This window comes from Phascolarctos cinereus, unplaced genomic scaffold (genome assembly GCF_003287225.1).
Source record: "Phascolarctos cinereus isolate Bilbo 61053 unplaced genomic scaffold, phaCin_HiC Scaffold_1;HRSCAF=81, whole genome shotgun sequence".
NCBI classification, from domain to species: Eukaryota; Metazoa; Chordata; class Mammalia; order Diprotodontia; family Phascolarctidae; genus Phascolarctos; species Phascolarctos cinereus.
The window spans coordinates 124,453,620-124,470,398 of record NW_027555514.1 but is presented as its reverse complement, the minus strand read 5'-3'; the positions used below and the strand labels follow the sequence as shown (position 1 = coordinate 124,470,398).

Genomic DNA, 16,779 nt, shown 5'->3' with positions numbered 1-16,779 from the left:
GGTGCAGCTAAGACAGAGACTTATGAAAACAGATCAAAATAATCTATAGTCTTGCTTTTCCAGACTACAGCAATGTCTAACGTGGAAAAAAACAAAGACTTATTTTCAACCATTAGATTACGTTGATGTTTGAATGTTTTTAAGGTTTTACAAGCTGGGTTTGGGTGGAACATTTTTTATTCAGCTAATGGAACTTCTGAATTCTGCTTTACCACCCACTATGAAAAAAAATTAAAAATAACCAACAACAAACAGCTGTCAGTGATCACAGGGAAGTACAGAAGAAAGTATACATGGGAACAAATACTTTATTCAGAGGAGAAATATGTAGAAATGAGAAAAAAAATCCAAAGCATACAGTCAGCAGTTTAGAAGGAATAAAATGTTTGGATACTTTTAGAATAGTTATTTGTAAACCCTCTCATGTGTGACCAGTACAAGAAGAGGTATAGAGAGAAGGGAACAAAGCAATAAAACCAATCTTGGGGTATGGGGTGGAACAAAATGATGAAGGGTATTGAAGAAATAAAGAGAATAAGAAAAAAATAAATCTTTAAAATCAAGCCTTATGAATTCCTTTTAAAAAAACTGCCATTTATATAGTTATTTATGATTTATTATACACTTTAAAAAATTTTTTTCATAGTGAAACAAAACAAACCCATATGCTTTCCTTGTCCAAAAATGCATGACTTATTCTGAACCCCGAGTCCGTCACATTTTTGTAAAGAGGGGCGTCATGTGTTTCGTCTTGTTGGTCCTTGAGTTTGATCACAATTCTTGTCTTTCAAATTTGTTATTCTTCACAATGTTATTGTTCCATAATAAAATGAGGAACTTACTAAGTAGCAAGGCAGCCTATCCTATTATCTCTGATAATTAATAAGTTTTTCCTTACATCAATCTAAATTCTTACTACCTTTCATTGACTGCTTGTAGTTCTCTCTTTGGGTTGACTGATGTATTTAGGGCCAGAGTACCTAGGTTCAAATTTTGATTCTAACAGTATAACATTATCCTTCCAGTCACCTAGGTTTACAACCAACTCCAAAATCTTACTCATACCATATATGAAATAAGTTGCCAAATATTCCTGTTTTAATATTATCTTACATGCCCTTCTCTTCATTCCTGCAGACAACACCCTGGTTCAATCCTTATCACTTCTCACATGGACTATTGAGTAAGCTATTGAGATGGCTTCCTATGCAACCTCCCTACATCAAGCATCTCCCTGCTTAAATAGCTCATCTGCACAGCCTTCAGAGTGAATAGGTCTGAAGATGTCCACCCTTACTCAATAAATTCCAATTGCCATTTATCCAAACCTAGGTGGAACATTGTCAGCTAGGTGGCACCACGGTGTACAGAGCTCTGGGCAAGGAGTCAGGAAGACTTGAGATCAAATATGGCCTTAGATACTCACTAGCTGTGTGACCCTGGGCAAGTCACTTCATTTCTGTCTGCCTCAGTTTCCTCATCTATGAAATGGGGATAATAATAGCACCTACCTCATAAGGTTAATTTAACGATCAAATGAGATAATATTTGTAAGAAGTACTCAGCACAGTGCCTGGCACATAGTAGGTACTATATACTTATGTTTTTATATCATCTACACTTCACACTGTACTTCTATCCTTACCCCCTCCCAAAAAGCAAACCCTCAATGATAAAGAAAAAAAATTCAGCAAAATGAACCAACATATCAAAAAAAGTCTGACATTACATGTAAATTCTATTCTTCATCATAGTGTCCACACCTTTGCCAAGAAGTGAGGTGGAGGATGTCATCATTTCCTATTTCTTCTTGGGGCTCTTTGGTCATTGTAATTTCACATAATTCAGAGGGAAGGAGGGATAGAGGGAAGGAAGGAAGGATTTATTAAGATATCTATCTATCTACTATCCTCTGTACCAAACACTGTGCTAAATACTGGAGACACAAATACAACCAAGTAAACAGTCCCTGCTTATATTCTGAGGGAAAACAACATAAAAAGACAAATTGAAAAACAGGATTGGGATATACAGGTCATGGTATAGTGTTAAGGTGGCCAGGAAGTGCGGCAGAGGCCTAGATCTAATTTTTGGTTTCATTCTTTTCATTTAGTGTGCTGCTGTCATGTATGTCGTTTTCCTGGATCTGCTTCATAGTATATCAATTCACATCAGCCTTCCCATGATTTTCTATATTCATCATGGTCATCATTTCTTACAGCACACCAATATTCCATTACATCAGTGTGCCGAGTTTTGTTTAGACATTGCCCAATCAATGGACGGCTACTTTCTCTCCCCAACCCCTATCCCCCAGTTCTTTGTTACCACAAAAAATATTCTTTTAAAGATTTTGGTGTATTTAAGTGGGGCCTTTTTTTTTCTTGGTCATACTCTTTGGAGTATATGCTTAACAGTGCTATCTGTGTGCAAATGTATAACAATTTAGTCCTTCTCTGCATAATTCCAAATTATGAAATGTATCAATTCATAGACTTGCTTTTCCAGAAGAACTGTATGAATCCACAGCTCTACCAACAAAGCATTCATGTTTATTCATGTTTCCACAGTTCCTCCTCAAACTCTTCCATTTATTTTTCATCTTTGTCAACTTTGAAGTGAGGCAAAACAGGTTGCTTAAATTGCATTTCTCTTATTATTATAAAATATATAATTCATTAATATTATTGTGTATGATGCATTATGTAATAAATATATTATGAATTATGGCAGTTATTTACATGACCATCTTAGAAGCATTCTCTCTAATCATTTCAAAAATTTGAGAACAATTTTATAAAATGTCCTTGAAAGTTCAAGCGAGCTTTTAAAAAATACAATGAAGGAAGCAAATGGATGACCCAAAAGGAATAGACAGTAGAGTTTATGCAAAATGCCATCAAACCTAATATACTATCAAGATATTATGTTGAAAAATAACTTTTAAATTCCTTCTTGTTTTAAGGTTAATTAATGATTATCAAAAGTGTTATAGTAATGTTAAGTTCGAGAAATTCACTATATAGAATAGGTTAGTTGATATCACATCATAGCTCCCTTAAAAATGTTTCTCCTAGTAATGATGCAAATCTTATATATTTATGATGTACATAAAATCAATAAGTAGAGGGGTGTCGGTGTATTTTTAGAACAAGAAAAAATTCCATATTGCAATATTTGATGATTTGCCACAGATGTATTTCCCCTTCACCTTTGAATTTCCTGAGTTTAATTTGCTGACTTTCTCAATTTACCTTGGTGTTATCTTAACCTTCTAGTTTAGCCTCTACTCTGGAGTAATGTTTGGATGGTATTTCCCACGTATGAGTCAGAATTATCTCATCATCAGCCCTGTGAATGCCAAAGACTGACAGTGGAAGGAAAAGATTTGGAGAAGGTCATTGGTCATAGTGGGGGATGGGAAGAGCAGAACAGGAAGGAAAAGAGGTTTCCTTTATGTCCTAGATCGATGAGAGGCCTGGGTGATTGGTCCTGCGCCAGGTTAACACTGTTTATGACTAAGGCCTAGCATGAAAAGTCATACATCTTCTATGAGTGCAACAGCACATTTTTGAAATCTGTGCAGGTGGAACTCATCTGTAACGCAGGATAACTTTGCAGTGGCTATGTAAGTCCCTGTGACCTTTGAACTCAATTACTGTAATCCTTCCTCTCAGGACATAAGCAGTGGCTAGGATAGCACACCTGCTCTGGGCTGTAAGAAGTGTCAGAAGGAGTTTAGATCAGCTGCAACGAATATTACTTTCTTTGCCTCATATATGGAGCCTTTTCCTTACATTCTTTCATTAGGGATCCTGGATTATTTCAAGCCATAGGGATGAAGATTGTTTTGCTTTATATATGAAAATCGTTTACTTTTTAGCCTAAGGTCATTGCAACCTATTCAACCATATCTGTAGATTTTTAAAAATGGGTTTATACAGTTATTCTATTATTTTTTATTATATTTTATATACTACATTTTATTATTATTTATTAATGTTATTTACCTTTCATTCCTATTTGGGACTACCTAGATTTTTAAGATCAGAGTTCTCAGAGTTTCCTTCCCTACAGCCAGCATGGGGCAGTTGAATGGATGTTATATTTGATAGTACTGGTGCCTGGGTTCAAATCCTGCCTGTGCTGCTTATTATTTATGTGACCTCTCTCTGGACCCTTGCTTCCTTCCATTTAAGAAGAGAATCAGTCTAGCTGATTCCCAATTTTCTTTAATCCAACAGTCTTCTTTTCACCTTCTCCACCACTTTGCTGTGTCCCATCACTTCGTTCCTTCTTTCTTTGTTTCTTTCCTTTAATTTTAAATCCATGAAATGTAACTGCCACTAGGAGCTTAAGTATGTCACACTTATGTAAGCTCTTTAATCTTTTCTCAGTTTCAGGAGAGTAAGTGTGTTTGGGGTTTATGACTCAGCTTTCCCTGTGGATTGATTAAATTTAGTTTGGAAATTGTGCCAGTTGGAATGATATTTGAGCCCATTATCAGTTGCCAAGTCTTATCTCTTCTATGTCCACAACTTCTGTCTATCCCTTTCTCCACACTTACACGGCCACCACCCCAATTTAGGATTTTATCACCTTTTGCCTGGACTACTGTAATAGCTCTCTAAATGGTTTCCTTGCCTTCAATCATGCCCTCTTTCTGCCGTCTTCACACAGGACCTGCCACACTTATATTTTTCAAGCACAGGTTTGACAATGTCACTCCCCCTTCTCAAGAAGGGGGATTCTCTATAGCCTAGGTAATAAAATGCCAACTCCTCAGTGAGGTATTTAAAGCCTTTCACAATCTGGCCCCTACTTGCCTCCCTATGCTAATTACTTCCCTTCACATGCTTTTTATTAGAGACTTCAAACACTCCAAAGTGTAGCCAGAACCAGATTAAAATGCAATTGGGAACTATTTACCAAATTAAATAAAAAATACAATAAAATGTAAGTACTATTACATTTTAAAACTAAGTTAATATGCAACCCAAAGATCCTTATGTTCAGATTAGTGGCCCCCATTTCTATTTGAATTTGATGCCACTACCAGACTAAACTACTTGCTGTCTCCCGAAAATGACGTTCCATTTCCAGGCTTTGTGATTTTTTCATAGAGTGTCCCCTTGGGTGGAATGCTCTCCTTTCTCATCTTTGGCTCTTAAGCTCTTCACCTGCAGCACCACTGCCTACATGAGGTCTTTTCTCATCCTTCAATGGTATCCTCCTTCCCATCTTCCCACTCCCAATTACTTTTTATTTACTTAGTATACATTACCTATTTGTCAGGGACCATAGTGTTTCTTCCTAATAGAATGCAAGTTCCTCTATACCCAAAGAAAGGGCTATAAAACTGTGCATAACCTTTGATGCAGCAATAGCTCTACAAGGTCTGTATCCCAAAGAGGTAACGAAAAAGGGCAACGGACTCATATATACAAAATATTTATGACAGCTCTTTTTTGTGGTGGCAAAGAATTGGGAATTAAAGGGATGCCCATCAACTGTGGAATGACTGAACAAGTTGTGGTGTGTGAATGTAATGGAATCCTATTGTGCTATAAGAAATGGTGAGTAGGCAGATTTCAGAAAAACCTGAACAGACTTATATGAACTGATGCTGAGTGAAGTGAGCAGAATCAGAACATTATACACAGTAACAGCAAAATTGTGTGATGATCAACTTTGATAGACTTAGCTCTTCTCAGCAATACAATAATCTAAGACAATTCCATAAGATTCAAGATGGAAAATGCTATCCACATCCAAAGAAAGAACTATGGAGTCTGAATGCAGATCAAAACATACTATTTTCCTTCTTTTTTTTTCTTTCTAGTGGTTTTTCCCTTTTGTTCTGATTGTTCTTTCATGACTGATGTGGAAATATGGTTGTTGTTTTTTTTAAAGAATGTAAATTTCTTCAAAGCAGGGACTATTTTTTTTCATCTATTAATATCCCCTAGCATAATACTAAGGGAGAGAAATGGAGTTACTGGCTACTTTGGGAACAAAGAACCTTTTAAATAGTTGTGATTTTAAGTCACTGCAGCATATTTCTAGGACAATTTTTTTGACAATTGTTTTTAGAGATGTTTTGGATTTTGATATGAAAGATAGAAAGGTTTCCCAACTTCTAAAGTACATGAAGAAGTAAGAATAATCATATTTGTGATCTAACAGAAGCATCACAGAGAAGATTCAGGTTGAGCTAGAGTTACTGTAGGACTAAAAAAAAAAAAAACAAAACTGTGATTGCCTGAGAAAATAGCATTCAGATGCATCTGTTTTGAAATCTTTCCAGGGAATCAAGGTGGAGGCTGCTCTTCTAATGAACTGGAAGTGTCAGGGACAAATATTTCATCTTTTGCTAAAGATTGGGAACTGTAATGAAGTGTGTAATGTTCCCCCATATATTTAAATGTAGAGATCTGATTAGGAGAGTTCCCTGAACAATAATGGGATGAGATTACAAGCTGATGAAACTATTTGCAATTTTGATTCTATCAAAGAAATATTCTATCAATTGATAATTTGACAGATGATAGAGCATTTGTTAAGTACTTGCTATGTGCCAGGCACTGTGCTAAGTGCTGGGAATACAACAACAATAAAAGCCAACAGCAATATAATCCCTGCTCTAAAGACAAAGCATAAAGGGAAGCTGGAGAGTGGTGGTGGTGAGAGGGAGGGTAGCGGACAAGGAAGTTGGTAGGGAAGCAGAGTAGCCTACAGAGTTAGTTCAAATGGGAGTGAAATGAGTATCCTGGTTAAGTTCCCCTTAAGAAACGACAATCCTAAACAGGGACTCCTCAATCTGGATAGCAGGTGGAAGCTGTTGTCAAGCATTTGAGGATAACTTGATTGGCTCAGTGCCATGCTTTCATGCAGGACCTTAAAAAAGGGAACTGAATTAACTACTGGGTCCTTTTTGCTCTTTTTCCCTTTTCAGAGAAGGGAAGAGACAGTAGTAGAGCTAAGAGGAGACCTGGGTCCCTAGGGGGTTTTCCTCTCTGGGAGCTAATAATGGCTGCTTTGGAGCAGAGACACTTGGATATTGCATGTAATCTCATTCATGTGGCCCGAGAGATTCCTAAGTTTCTGGACCCAATTTTACATAGGCATCTAAGACATGACGGCTGTGTCTGTTGAAGAGAGGGAGAACATTGTGAATGTGCTCTGCCCTCTTTCCCACTCCTATTCCTCATCCTTTAATAGCAAACAATCAAAGCAGTGATTTGAGAGAGGGAGCAAAAAATCACAACTTTGCCCCCTTTTCTTTCTGTGAGTTACTTGGACAGGACAGGTTCAATGGGAAAATGGACCCTTGCATGTTTTTCATCATGTTTTATCATTCAAGATGATAGTTCATATATAGTCTTTACTCCACCCATGAAAAATGCAAAAACAATACAAAGGGTTCATAATAGCATGAAAGAGTTGATATGATTTCCCTTTCCAGTGAGTCCCTACCTTTCCACTAAAGCCTATTCAGTCCTCCAAACTCATAACACCAGCCTGTGATTTGGACTTACTTTGGAAGGGAAACAAACTTGGAATTTCTTGGAGGGCCAACCTCGAATATTTCAGTGAGTCTAGTGTTTACTCAGAGATTGGTACAGGTATCCAGTTTAAGGTACTACCCTGAAGACAGACTCTCTCTCTCTCACTCTCTCTTTTTTTTTTTTTGCTTTTTGCTAGGCAATCAGGGTTAAGTGACTTGCCCAGGGTCACACAGCTAGTAAGTGTCATGTATTGTGTGTGTGAGACCAGACTTGAACTCAGGTTCTCCTGACTCCAAGGCCAGAGCTCTATCCACTACACCACCTACCTGCTCCCACCCCTTTGATTTTAGGACCTGAGAACCAAACTTGTCTCTAAGCTCCTGCGAAGGCTAGATGAAAAAGTTGTTTATGCTCACTTTGGGTTTGAGATTAACTCTAAAGTGTCATTAAATTAGATTTGTTTATCTAAATATAACCTGCTCTGCCTTATGTTGACTGAAGCAATTTAAAGGGAAAAAATGCCGAGCAAATGAATGACATACTAAGACTACAGAGGAAATGTTCAATCAATTTAAAAGAAAGCATTGAAACTATTTTTTGCATGTATACTTATACGTACAGTTGTTATTTTTGTTCAGTCATTTAAGTCATATTTGACTCTTTGTGACCTTATTTGAGGTTTTCTTGGCAAAGATACTGGAGTGGCTTACCATGTCCTTCTCCAGCTTATTTTACCATTGAGGAACCGAGGCAAACAGGATTAAGTGACTTGCCTAGGGCTAATAAGTATCCGAGGCAAGATCTGAACTCAAGTCTGCTAATTACAAATGATCTTAGTTATTAAAATACCCTCTTACATAATATGTATATATTATTAGACCAATTTAAAATTGCTGCTTGTACTTGAAAGCAATATTTATTTTAAAATATATAATTCAAATTTCTTCCTTTTGCTAATTCAGACTTTCTTCATCATTCTGAATTCATGAGCTTTATGTTTCACTTGTTTTTGGTAGTAAGTTTATAATAAATTCAGAATAGTTTCTTAGTGGATACCAATGACCATTTTAAAGTTGAGACTGAACTCTATCAATCATGTAATTTCTCATTTACTTCAAAACTGAAGCCACATCTCTGTAAATATTTGAATTTATATAAAGCTGCACTCTGATTTTGTACTTATGAAACTTTAGGAAAACTGGATTACATATTCAGAAAGAATAATTGCATTTATGTGCTTATTTAGAGTTTCACAGTATGTTTGCAGATTTAATACTAGACTTTAAAAATTGTGACCTAAGTAAGTGCATAAGGACAAATGAGAGAAGACTTGGGAAATCTTGTGGTTTTCTTGACTATGAGTCATGTTTGTTGTTATTTTTTGCAAAACAATTTCTAAGTGCTGGGTTATTCTCGTTACTGAATTTGAGATAGGACTATAGGTATTTCCTTTTATTTACAACTTTGAAATGCTTAGTGTTGGTTTTTTAGGAGATTGGGTTTTTGGTTTTAGGGTTTTTTTTGTTTTAGGATTAGCTTGTTGGTTATTTTAGACTGCACCTAATGCTTCAGATAGGGTTGGATCACAGTGAGCAATCACTTTTTTTCTTCTGTTTTAATATATTAACTAAATGTTCTGATGTATGTACTGGTGATCAGTAGGTGGGAGGATGGGAAGAAAATGCTCATTTTTCATATGCATTCATCCAGGGCTCCAAGAAATGCTTTCACTTTGGCTTCAGAAACCTACTATAAAGTCACTGGTCTTTTATTACTTTCAGGTAAATATACTCCCAGAAATACAGTATCAGCTTTGCAGCAAGGAAGGATTATGCCAAATCATTAGAAGATTCCCAGGTAATCCTTCAATTTGCTTCATTGTTCATGAATGTGCAAGATACTCCTAAATACTTAGTAAAGTGACTGAAGGAAACTTCTCTTTGAGGTACTGGTGTCACAGGAGTTCAAGTGAGTAATGCCTAGAACTGCTTATTCAATACTGCCTCTACTACAAAATCCCATGGTCCAAGAATATTCACTAATGGAAAGACTTTACTTAGAAGTATCAATTCAACTTAATTCATCTCTTTGCTTCTGCTCTAAGATTTAAAAAGTGACCTTGATAGCATTGCCTAACTATGTAGAATTTAGTGTCTTAAATATACTACATCCATAAGTAATTTTTTCTGATCTGATCCAATTTGCTTCTCCTTTTTGAAATCTTAATGGTTAATTCAGATAACGGTTAACGTATTAGGAGAAAAGCAATGTTTAATCATATGTATATGAGTATATATTATGTGATCATAATTATTTAAATATCTAATATGCATACATTCATAAAGATATCTATACACAAATTATACATACATGTGAATACATATATACACACACATATATGCATGCATTATACATACACATAAACATATCCTAGGCAATTACCTTCTGTTATTTCCAACATAGTGTAATGTAGACTAGCCAACACGGGGTGGGGGGGGGATGATGTCACTGCCAATCTGCCTATTTCTCTCTGTCAATCACCCTTTAACTCAGTTCCTGAGTGAATAAGTGCCCAGATTAATATTTCAACCTGAATTCAAATCCCATTTTTGCTATTTGTTGTCCATGTGACCTGTGTAAAAGAGGTTTAACCTTCCTGGGCCTCAGTTTTCAAAATGCCTTTTCATCTCTAAAAATAATTGGATTGGACTATATGACCTTTGATATCCCTTTGAGATCTACATCTCTGATCTTATGATTGTCTAAATCTAGGAGTCTGGATTCACTTATAATGATCAATTAACATGTGTGTCCTTGGCAATGAGCCTAATTATCTTTATAAAAAGCGGAAACATGTAGCATTGATATCAATAATACATTCCATTTGAATCCTCGACCTAGACTCTCCCTAAATCAGAAACCCTTTATGGATTGCTATTTATGCCATCAAAACTATGTCTATTCCCTATGTCTTGAATGAGCAGTCAGAGCCCTTGGTCACAGGCCAGTAGGGATCAATATCTATTCACAATTATCCACAATCCCAATAAAACTGAAACAGGATGTGTGATTAACTCAGCACTGTAGAAACTTGGTTTAGGGTCAGTTAGGTGGTGCAGTGGATAGAGTACTGGCCCTGGAGTCAGGAGGATCTGAGTTCAAATCTGACCTCAGACACTTGACACTTACTAGTTGTGTGACCCTGGGCAAATCACTTAATCCCACTGCCTGGCAAAAAACAAAACACAAACAAACAAAAAAAGAAATTTGATTTACCTTTCCTGCTTATAGCTACACGAGCAAACAGGAAACAGAATGCTTCAGGCATCTCAGTAGTTGTCCTGTATCTCTCCCTTATATTTTGATGTTCATCTTTTTCTATCTCTACTCCTTTACTACCGGAACAAAGCTAGCTGGTTCTCTCTCCACAGAGAGGTAGTATCAGTGATCATCACAGTCTCTTTAAAGGGAAATTAGTGAGTTGTCTTGGACCATTGCTTCTTCCCCAGTTGCATATGCACGTTGACCAGTCACCCAACCCCCTTATGTCCCATCATCCCAATATATCGGAATCACAGAACCTGAAAGGGCCCAATGAGAACATTAAGCATTACTCAAAAACAAGAGGAAAGTTTCCCCTAATCTTTCTTATTTTATCCAATTAAAGTCTTTTATTAGTCTTAGTTTAACCCATTTAAAATCATTCATTCATTCAATGAACATTTAATTGCTTAGTCTGTTTGTAGAACCCTATTCTTAAGACTGTAGGAGATGCAAAGTTTAGATAAAAGTTGGCTCCTGTAAATGTAGAGATCACTAGAATCTAAATATTAGAGTTTTATGAAGGAATAATACTCAAATGAAATATGAAATAAAATCAGAAAGGTATCATGAAATCCTTATATTGAGAAAAAGTTCTAAAGTTAAATCTATGAAACTTTAGATCTATTTTGAATTCAGTCTTTTGCAGAGTCAGGCACAACATCTAATTGTGAACCTCTGCATAATAATAACTTACCATTTAATCCCCTAGGACTTCTTGGGAATATACCAAAACTAAAACCACAGCGGCATGTCCCATTATAAAGGTTACATTCTTTAGCTTTCATGCATCAGTTTAAAAATAAGACAAAAATGGATGAATGACTCAGGTACAAATTGATGGTGCCTGCTTAAAACAATTATGTATAGACCTGGCTCTGTGGTCCTTAACTCTTGCAAAAATATCCCCTCTGACTCCATAGTTAGAGTGGTTTTATAATTACAAACTCTTGTTGATTAAAAAGTGGGAGTTTAAAATTGCATTGAGGTTTCTGATCAAAGCTATTAAAGTAATTGATTCAATCACAATCATTTCAGTAAAAACCTAGAGGTACTGGCTATTGTTATTGCTGTTGTTTTAAACTAGAGAACAGCCTATATGTTTGACAAAAGCGTGTGGTTTTTCTTTGTTTCTATTTATGTTATGGAGTAGTTGATTTAACACAGTAAATTTCTCTAACTTTACAAAAATATTGTAGCAAAAGGAATAGGAGTGAGGACTTGATTCATATGTCAGACCTAGTTCACTGATGAAAAAAATAACAATGAAACTTTGTACATTCTGTTTGTACATTTGTACATTCAACTAGAAAAGGTGAAAGGTTATGGGCCACTTGCCAAAAATCCTTATTTATTCTGTCTGCACAGAGTAGATAGTGTAATTTGACTTTGGAAACACTGTCATAGATACATAAACATTTTGTGGGTTTTAATAATATGGACAAAGATTATATTTTGTGGTATAATCTTTGTATCTTAAATTATTGTTTCTTTTTTTAAAATCTGGTGTCACAAAGTTAAGCAGCTTCTTTCTCGTCATATTCTCAACCTGTTTTTCTTTTCCTTTTCCCCATGAATACTCATAAGTTCTAGAAATATATAGCTTTCTCCTTACTCCTTTCTCCTTCTTTGTCTGGTGTTTTAATTGTCCATTTATCTCTATGACTTCTAAATTACACTTACTGAATGGAATGGTCATTTAATGACACTCTTCCTCCTATCCTGTCATCTTTCTCTGGTTGAGGATAATTCTACTAGATATTTAAGGGTAAGGGAGCATTCACTAACCTTAAGCTCTGATTTAGGCTCTATAAATACCAACTTTTATAATAGACTATATATTTAAACATGGATTGAGGGCATTGTTTTTCTCAATATAAAACATTTCTGTAAATAAGGGAGCCTCATCCAGCTTGACAGTTAGTGATGGACTAAGGGCCACAGAAATACCTATTGCAACTGACGAGATTTCTTACCCAGACTTCAGAGAGCCCAGATATCTGGGTCTCGTTTTGCTCCTCAGACAGAAAGAAGTGGGGAGATTTCATTTTGTTGGAGGCATCTGAACTGGGTAGGAGCTCAAGAGGCAAAGAGGGAGAGGAGAAATCACTTCTGGGGCCTGGGAGGTCAGAGAGGTATGATTTGTCCTATCCTTATGTCCTCTGTAGCGCCTGTATTTTTTAAGAGTCTTAATGGGTTGTAGCACCATGAGTATTGGAGATCACAAAGTTGCTGTTGGTACTCAGTGAAGCAATTGAACAGGGGCTAGTGAGTCATGTACACACTCGATCTCTGACGCTTTTCTCTTCCACTGTTCCATCCCTGGTGGGAGAGCAGCCCCCTATTAACATTCTGAACTCTCACTGTCTGCTCTCTCCCCCAAACACACCACCCCCTCCACCACAGGCCCCTCAGGAAGAGGAAGAGAAGCAAGTGTGGCTTGCCCTTCCTGGGCTGCTAACCAAGAGTGACTAATTATATTCCTATGCATTTTGATGTTCTTTAATTCTTTTCACAAAAAAAAAAGGTAGTCACCAAAAACCACCGAGGCAAATGAGTTTATTTTCTAGCATGGAGAAACTAGGCAAAGTTTACCTTTTAGGGAGATAAGAGAAGCAATTCCTTATCGGTGTGAGCTAACGTGGATTTGGTTCTGAATTCTTCTTTGGAGAGAGAAGACTATATTTGATATGATCTTAAACTAGCTGGAAAAAGTAAACCATGGAGGAAAAACCTTTTATGGGGATGGAGTAGAAGGAATCATGCTACAGCTGCTAAGAAACTAGCTGAGAATTGTCCTAACACCAAATACACAGCTCTCCATCCAACTCCTCAAGTGAGGCCATAGACAATCATTTTACCCAGCACCATTGGTTGTTATCACATACAAGCATCACTTCTACACATGTAGACACATTATAGATGGCAACTCATTTATATAGGCAAGGTCATGATGACCTGTTACAAGCGGGAGCTCATTATCATTGCTACACTTACGAGTGTCATGATAGGTTATGGGTTGGGGGCTCACGCTTAACATACAAGAGGAAGAGTAACAACAGCTCACAAGAAGCCTACCAGATTTATTCTCCTCTTCCCCACAATAGATGCAGGGGTAGGGAACCTGCAGCCTTAAGGCACATGTGGTCCTCTTGGGTCCTCAAGTGTGGCCCTTTGACTGAATCCAAACTTCACAGAACAAATCCCCTTAATAAAAGGATTTGTTCTGTGAAACTTGTACTCAGTCAAAAGGCTGCACCCAAGGACCTAGGAGGCCACGTGTGGCCTCAAGGCTGCAGGTTCCCCACCCTTGGATAAGTTTTTTGAGGAGAAGGGCTTTATTATCACATATCTTCGTAGTCAGTTGATAAATATTTATTGATTATTGCGTGCCAAGCGCTGTGCTAGGCACTCAGAAAAGGTAAAAGATAGGTAAAAGACCGTTTCCCAATCTAGCTCAGAGCTTTAAATATAGCAGATGCTTAATAAATGTTTTTGAATTACACTGAATTTATATAGCATTTTAAGGTTTATGAAATGCTTTCCTCAATTCCTGTCCTTATTTTATGGTTAAGGAAATTGAAATTCAAGTAGGCTAGGAGACCTGTCCAGAGTTATCCAATTAGTAAGTAGCAGAACCTGTACTAGAACTGAGATTTTCTGACTCCAAGCCCAGGGCTTTTTTCCACAAGGACATTTTGTTTCTTATGTTGTCATAAATCTGTACCTAGTAGCAACAACTTAGTGCCTAAAATGGTCACTGTTGACCAGAATGGGAACGTCAACAGTAATAAACATCTCGCTATGTAATCCAGCCACACAAGTCCACACTGTACTTGTTCAGGGCCTAATAAAACTCAAGCCGATGCTGAACAAAATTATTCAGTGGATCTAATGAAAATCAGGTACTGAGCCATAAATCTATTGAATATACTCTCTTCACTTATGTTGCCTTTTTGTTGACTTGTCAAGAGATTGTTTATTTGGAGAATATTATGTTTATTTTAGAAAAATCTGGGCTGGCTTAGCCTATATTATCCGAGACAGAGACAGACAGACAGACAGACACACACACACACACACACACACACACACACACACACACACACGATTGGAAAGGATAATCAAATGGGTAAATATGAGTGGGAATGATACAAATTTGGCATCTCTGTCTTACTCCATTCATTCTCTCCCCTGACCCTTGGGCTATCCCAGGACATATTCAAGATGTTAAAGTAGCACAGAAAGAACCACTACCATCAGGAACACCCTGTCCCTTTGCCTTCCCTTCTCATCCCAGCTGCTTGATTGTACACAGGACTTGGGTGAGAAGGTAGTCAACAACTCTATCTGTCTGATGTGGAGGACCACTAGGCCTTACCATTTGCCCTGTCACTGCCTAGTAATATCTTCTAGGTCTTACCATATGTTCTGCCTCTATTTCCTAAAACAAACAAACAAAAAAAAAGAGCATTCTTAGTCTGCCATTACACTCACTGAAGATTTGTCTCCTTGGTAGAAGATGGGTAATGTCATACATTCTTCCTTGAATAAAATTTGTTTCATTTAAGTCCTCCAGCATTTTCATCTTACAAGGAAAAGCAACAAGCTTTTATTATTTACTGTGTTGTAGGCACAATGCTAAATTCTGGGAATACAAATAGAAGATAAAAGAAAGATAATCCATGCCCTCAAGGAGCTTACATTCTAATTAGGGAGTACTTCACATAAAAGAGAGTTGAAAAGGTAGAAGGCTGTAGGAAAAGGTACTTGAAGTAGGCCATCTTGGTAAAATCCAGAGATTCAGAAAAGGAAGGGGAATGAATCATTGCTGGCCTGAGCTTACTCCCCAAATGATTACTCCTGGAAAGAACTCATCAATGGGAGAAGAATCTGGCAAGATGGAAAGGGATGTACCAGGAAGAGAAGACCCTAGGTGCTGAAGGAAGCTCCAGCATGAGAAGGCATCTGAATATAGTAATACAGTCTGGAGAATCAGAAACACAGCCAGGAGGTTAAAGGGAAAAAAATTTTACCTACTTACGTAACCTAAAGAATTTTGGGCTTTGCCAACTACTCCACTGTTATTCCATTAAGACTTCTAGATCTTTCCATGTTCCATGCAGCTGAATCTTCCTTTATGTTGTCTGCCCCTGCTTGAGAGCAATGACTATCTTACTTTTCTATTTTTATCCCCAGCACTTAACACTGAGCTTAGTACATAAAGTACTTTAAAATGTCTTTTTATTCATCAGTTACTCTCCCTATACTATAGTCCAGCCAAACTTTCCTTTTTACAGTTCTTCATACACAGCCCTCCATCATCTCTACCTCTGTTTCTCCCTCTCCCTGCCCTTGCTGGGAATAATTTCCTCCCTCCTTATTTCTGCTTCTTAGAACCCCCACTTCCCTTCAAGGGTCAGCTTAAGCATCAACTTGTCTGTGAAACCTTTTCCTACTTTCCAGCCGCTAGTTCCTTCCCACCAAAATTACCTTGTATTTATTTTGTACCATTTGCTTCTGGCCAAGTGGTAAGCTGCTTGAAGGCAGATATTTTTCTTTTGCCTTTGTTTCCGTAGTTCATGCCACACGTCCAGCTACATAGTAGGTGTTTAATTAATGCTTATTAACTGATTAATACTCTAATCAGAAAAATATATGAGGAGAAAAAGAAGAGGTACTGCTTATGTGGATAGAGTAAAGGATAGTCAATGGACAGCCTGTGGGTTCTGTTAGTATCCTCATTATCATAAGAGAAAGTGAGGAATGTCCCCTGCATGCTGGATGGATTTCCTCTAGTGAATTTATGGAAGGACATGGACAGGAGTCTCATAGGATGGATTGGCATTGATGAGATAGAGGAGTACTCAAATTGAGGAAGTCACTGAACCATGAATACTGGTTTAATCTTTATCCAGAAGGAAATGCAAGAAACTAGCACTGTTGCAGT

At 37.1% G+C, this 16,779-nt stretch overlaps 1 protein-coding gene across 1 annotated transcript in view; it reads left to right on the top strand.

Annotated features, from left to right (window-relative positions):
* CPED1 (cadherin like and PC-esterase domain containing 1) overlaps positions 1–16,779 on the top strand; it is a 421,919-nt gene that overhangs the window by 88,306 nt on the left and 316,834 nt on the right. The window contains 1 exon segment of the mRNA XM_020966339.2: positions 9,290–9,365. Within this exon segment, the coding sequence (XP_020821998.1) occupies positions 9,290–9,365 (76 nt within the window).